Source organism: Excalfactoria chinensis, chromosome 20, assembly GCF_039878825.1.
Source record: "Excalfactoria chinensis isolate bCotChi1 chromosome 20, bCotChi1.hap2, whole genome shotgun sequence".
Lineage (NCBI taxonomy): Eukaryota > Metazoa > Chordata > Aves > Galliformes > Phasianidae > Excalfactoria > Excalfactoria chinensis.
This window is the reverse complement of record NC_092844.1, coordinates 4385264-4391263: the sequence shown is the minus strand read 5'-3', so window position 1 is coordinate 4391263 and position 6000 is coordinate 4385264. Positions and strand designations below refer to the sequence as shown.

Here is a 6000-nt window from a genome sequence, read left to right as displayed (position 1 = left end):
TCACTGCAGGGAAATTTTCCAAGCGTGGCTCTTCTCTTTAGGGAAAGAAAGTACTGCAGCTGCTAAGAAGAGGTAAGAGAACCAGAAAATGGTTAAGACTGACTGCTTGACTTGGGTTTGAATCCAGCGGCGATGAATGCCTGGGGAGCTTGCTGAACTGCAGGTCTCTTGCCTCCCTCTAGCGGTCCATGCCTTTGTTTTCTTGTGAGCTGCATCAGGACCGAGTTCTGCAGTGAGCTGACTGCCCCAGGTCCGAGGGAGAATAAGAGAGAAAGAAAACATGCAGCTCTCCTAGGTCAGAGCCATGAGCAAAAAGGCTTGTGTTACATCCTGCTGCAGCATCTTAATTTTACACGCGTTGAGCTCGTTTGGTTGCAGTTGCATCCTTCTCTTCCTCTTTAAGGATCCTTTCCATGTTTAGTTCTCATTCTGCATCGATGCTGATCTTGCTGATGCAAGTACAGTGAGATGAATGGTAGCTGCATATCTCCAGGTCACTGTGATTCCAGTCTGGAATGAACCTTCCCTGGCTCATAGGTATCATCCCTTTAGTTCCATACAAACCACCCTGCTTGCCTCCTTGCATGGGCCACCAGCCCTACAAGGGGATGAGAGCTCAGAGCTTTTCTTCTTCTCGTATCCCTTTAAACTAACATGTATTTGCTAAGCACCCAAAGCACGATGAGCTTTTGGAATTCACTGAGACAAGCAGCCACCATCGCTCTAATTCAAAGGAGCCCTTTTAAAAAGGCTTGGCTCTTCTCTGCGTGGTAATGAAGTGAACTGCTGTATAAATGAAGCAAAGGGTGGGCAGCTTTCATGCCTCAGGACACTATCTGCTCCCTGCAGGGGTCAGTGAGACTATTTGCTCTGTCAAGGAGAGCACGGCACTAATAGCAAGAGATTTTATGCCTTATATTTATTTTCCACTGAAGTGTTAAGCACTGAACTCTGCAAGAAACGAGCTATTAGCCCCGATGGACCAGTGGTTTGCTCAGGTGGCACATCCTGCATTCCCATGTACACTCTTTAATTGGATTAGCTTGTGGTTTGACTGTGACATGAAAGTGGGTTATCTCTTCAGTGCTTTATAGGGACACGGAAGGCTTTTTTTGTGAGTCATAGATTCAGCCTCATCATATCTGTTCCAAGGTGGTATTCTGACAATTATACGACTCATTATCTTTTCAGCCTTCAAAAGTGAAAGGGAAGCCAATAGAGCAGGTAGCAGGGAGATTTTTGTTTCGGGTTTAATCTTCGTGCACACACCACCCACCCGTCTGAGGAACTCGGGAGGTCATTAAGTATGAACTGAAGAGACCAAAGGGCTGGATGGATGCTTATGCTTTGCCTGGGTTTTGTACTGAAAACACTCCATCCAGCTCAGTGTATCAGAGCATATAGCTTGCACCAGAGCTGTCGTGTAGTCAGCCCAGAGAGCCTTTCCCATTCTTTGCCTGGAGCTTCCTACTGTGGTCAGTATAGAAAGTCAACAGTGTCTCCAACCCATTTCTTCCTTCTCCCCTCCTTTATGATCCTCGTTGCCTATCCTTACAGCTTCATTTACAAATGCTTTATGTTAACTGGTTTTGCTCTCTCCAGCTCATTTCCCTGCCCCCCATTAGTCCAGGTCACAGAGAGCACCACCTTCATTTCCTATTATCTCAGTGTAATTCTACTTCAATGACTTCATAAATAGGGGCAAAGGAAATAGGGATGTGTCTTTATGAACAGCAAGTTGTTCAGAGCCACGAATATCCACACTTTCTCATTAGCAGAAGCTCTGGAGAAGCCAACGGAGCTGTGGGTTGGCAGGGAGTCCACGGAACCCACCGCATTGATACACCAGTGGTTTACCTGGAATGGGATGGTGCGATGGATTTACCCGCTCCGTAATTCCTAGAGGCAGAAAGGGAGGGCGGAGAGGGGACGGAGAGGGGGACTTACCTGCCCTAAGTACCCAAAGAGCACAAGCAGTTCTTCATAAAAACGCTTTTCTTTCCCCCCTTTGGAAGCATCTCTCCTCTCTCAGCCCCTCCCCGGGCCGTCCCCGCTGCAGTGCCGCCGAGCCGGCGGGGGGCGGCGGGCGAGAGCCGGGCTGTCCGCGGGCCGAGCAGCGGCAGGAGAAGGAGAGGATAAGGGGAGAGGAGGAGGAGGAGGGCGGCTCGCCCGCTGCCCCCCCGCTGCCCGCCGGCCCCGGGGCTGGGTGCCGCAGCGGCCCCGCTGCCCAGCGCGGCGGGGGGCGGCGAGCGGCGGCGGCGGGAGGATGTACGCGGGGCGGGAGGCGGCGGCGAAGGGCTGCCGTTCCCGGGTCGGGCAGCTAGAGAGCAGTGCAGGGAGCGGAATCCCGGCCCAGGAGCGCGGCGGCGGCCGGGCGCTACGAGCTGCCTTCCTGTGCGGGGCGGCCGCGGGCTGGAGGCGCTGAGCGGAGCCCCGGGCCGCGTCCCCTCAGCGCGCTGCTCGCCCCCCGCGTTGCCCTCTACCCATGGCGGAGACTAAAATCATCTACCACATCGACGAAGAGGAAACCCCGTATCTGGTGAAGCTGCCCGTCCCTCCGGAAAAAGTCACTTTAGCCGATTTTAAAAATGTCCTCAGCAACCGGCCCGTGCACAGCTATAAATTCTTCTTCAAATCTATGGATCAGGATTTCGGGTGAGCTGACCGTCCGGAGCGGCGGTGGAGGTGCCGGGAGGGGGGTGTGAGGGGGGGGTCGGTGGGTCCCGGCGCTCCGTTCCGCCTTTCCCCGTTCCCTCTGACAGCCGGCCCCGGATGGGAGAGCACCTGCTCGGTTGGATGGCGGCGGTCGGGCGCTTATCGCGGTGCCGGGCTGCGCTTGGAGGCTCCGCGGAGAGCGGCCCGGGCCCTGCCGGCCGGGTGCGGCCCTGCCCCGAGCCGCGCACTGCGGCACCCGCTGGGCGGTAGGCCCCGCCGGCACCGGGGGGGAGCGGCGGCCGCTAACATGGCGGCCCTCCGGCCCCGTTGGGCGCCCGGCGCTGACAGCTCCCCGCTCGGCCGTTCGGAGGCCTCGGCTCGCTGCTCGCCCGCGGCCTCCGGGCTGAGCGAGGCTCCAGGCTGAGGAGAGCCGGGCCTGAAAACCGCCTCCCCTTCTGGGGCCGTGCTCGGTGCTGGTGTCGGGTTGTGCTGCTTCTCCGGAGGGCTCTCCCAGCCCACCGGCAGCTGTCACAGCCCCGGGTAGCCGAGCTCGGCTGTCCTCCCTACCCGCTCTTGGTTGCGTACCGGCCTTATCTGTGGTCTCGATAAAGGAAACCAATAAAAAGGCGTTTGACAGCTCGCCAGACAGTAACTTTCAAAACGGCATTCATCCTTTTGTAGTAAATCACTTCTCTTTGTACTCGCATCTGTCGATTTTTTTTGTTGTTGTTACATATTTAAATGCCTCGCCAGCAGAAGACAGCAGGTCTGTGGAATACTAATGCAGCCCTGACCCCGAGTAACGGTGGGGTTGGGTGGTGAAATACATCACCCATGTATGTGCCATGCTGGCTTTGCCCTTATCCCCGAGACCCAAAGCTCTCCCTGTTCTGCTCCATCCATCCACCCAGGAATGTGGATATTGTTTGTTGACGCGTATTTCTGATGTGGCAATTTGTTAGCCTTGGCACGCCGCTGGAGGAACGCTCGTGCGTTGACTTGTTGTTGTTCTGGATTGTGAAAACCACGTTTTGGGAAGCAGCTCTACCCAGTGTCGGTTTGCAAAACAGGGCCTTTGAAAACGCCTATTCATAAATTTCTCTCCTTTTGCTCCCCTATAAGTGATGGACACACACACACACACACACACACACACACACTGTGTAGCTGGATAAGGAATCCTGGCGCCGTGTTTTTGTGCTGCAGCCTCGATGAAGGCTGATGGATTTGTTCAGACAGCTTATGTGTTCATCACCACTGCTCTGCAGATGTTTGGTGTGAGGCAGAGAGAAAGCAGTGCTGATGCTGGGGGCATCTCCGGCACGTGTGGGCTGAGCAATCAATGTAGATCCTGTTGTAGATTCTCATTTGTCCCAAAACTTAAAGGGAGATGGGCTGTTCTCCTTGTCTTGCCCTAGAAATGGGGATGGTGGAGGATGAAGGGCTGTGAATTAGGCTTAATTCTGCCTCTCTCATCTAGACAGTGGTCTCAGATGTAACCAACCATGCAACACAAGGACATGTTTGTGAGGGATCATGCAGTCGTTAAGGTTGGAAATGACTGTGGACTGCGATGCCATCAGGTAGCTTGGAACTGAACGTGAGTCAGTTCAGCAGCAAATAGAGGTTTGTAACTTTGGGGCTGTAAAGGCTCAGAGGAACCCCATAGGATGCTGGCAGCTAATGCACACCCCGACTTTGCTTGGGAGATTTGTGCTGCTCCTCATGGTCCCCACAGGCATCCATATGTCACCTTATATTATTAATACCTATATTTTGCTACAGTAACACTTTGGTTTTCAGTGCTCTCCTGGCTCGTCCCTCGTGTCGCTGCATGCTGGCTGGGCAGAGCTGTGACTTGGCACCGAGAGCACTGCTTGGCAGGGTGCTTTGTAAATCCCAGTATGGTGCAAAAAGTCGTTCCTGCGTTAGGAGAGCAAATGTTTTCTTGGAGAAGTGATTGGGAACCAACGCAGCAACCCTGCACATGTTGTTGTAATTAAGGCCCGGCCTTTCCTGGATCCTGAAATAACGCAATAAATAATTGTGTTCAGAAACAGTGGATGTGTTGAATTGTTTCCAGTGGTGGAAGATAGAGTTGCTCACCATTGGGACGGAGCTGGCTTTGGACGTGGAGCCATGTCAGGCTGTGCTGTGACAGCAAAGCAGCGGTGAGTACCTGCAGTGGGCTGCTTCCAGCTGCCCTTCTTGGAAGGTGAGCTGCAATGAGTGGCAGATTTCCTCCTGACTTAGTTATGCCGTGCCTTGCAGCCTTGATGTAACAGTCTTGGTAAAGCTGTAGGAAATAGATGTAATGTGTAACTTGTTTTGGCTTTCCTGGCAGCGTTTCCTTGATAGAAAGATGTCTTCCCATGCTGTTTCATTTTCTGTTCTGATTCCTCTGCTACCTCTTGAACGGATGGACCTGTCTGTGTTCTTCAAGCCCAGGCTTCCCTGTGGACTGTGTCCATAAGGTCATCTTTGAGATGCAGAGCTGTGTTCTCACTTGGACACGACCCTTGGAAGCGCTTTGTAGATTCTATTTTTGTTCTCATGAGTGGGAAGCTAAGCTGGGACATCACGGGACTGGACTCATTAATGTGGTGGTATCTACCAAGAGGGAGATTTAGGGAAGGGGCTGTTTGTGATGTGTGCTTTATGAGCAGCGAGCACTGCTGTCAGCTGCCTTTGGTGCTCTTTTTCTTCCAGGGAAGGAGATGGGAGGTCACTTCCTACAGCTGAAACTGTTGATCCTGAGGTTCAAGCTGCATGTCCTTGTAATGATGTATAATGCAATTCTGTTGATTGAAAAACGGCAGATAATGGATGCGTCTCAAAAGAAGGCTATGGTTTGTGGCGCCGGGGCTGTCACGACTGCAGCTCTGACAGCTGCATAAACTGTGTAGGATCCAAGTGATTCATGATGAATCCGTGTGACAGATCCCATAATAGAAATGCTGATCCTCCTGCTTGTAAATATTTGGTATTTTCAGAGCTTTTCTTAATAGTGCTGTTATACAGCATCACGAACTGCCAAAAATCCTGAATTAGAAACGCCTGTTGTTTGAGCATTCCCACCTTGGAGACTTCATTCTGTGCTTTTACCTGTAGTCAGTATACGATGCTGTGCTGCGATTGTGGCATGGGATGCACAGCTCCTTTGCACCGATGGGTACAACAGCTCTGTGCTGCATCCTTCTGGTCTCCTCCTCTCTGTTTGTACAAGGGCTGCTGGTGCAGAGCGAGCTGCTCCTGTGCTTTGCAATCTCCATCCATCAGATTCCAGAGGAAGTTCTGTCCTGCCATCCTTCTGGGTGAGGTTCAAGTCCTCATTCTTTCCATTGT

At 52.7% G+C, this 6000-nt stretch overlaps 1 protein-coding gene across 3 annotated transcripts in view; it reads left to right on the top strand.

Annotated features, from left to right (window-relative positions):
* Window positions 1-2333: 2333 nt before the first annotated feature.
* Window positions 2334-6000, top strand: part of DVL1 (dishevelled segment polarity protein 1) — a 48101-nt gene continuing 44434 nt past the window's right edge. For all 3 annotated transcript variants that reach the window (XM_072354140.1, XM_072354139.1, XM_072354141.1), the window contains exon 1: window positions 2334-2655. In XM_072354140.1, the coding sequence (XP_072210241.1) occupies window positions 2486-2655 (170 nt within the window). In that variant the 5' untranslated portion in view covers window positions 2334-2485. The remainder of the gene's footprint in view (window positions 2656-6000) is intronic.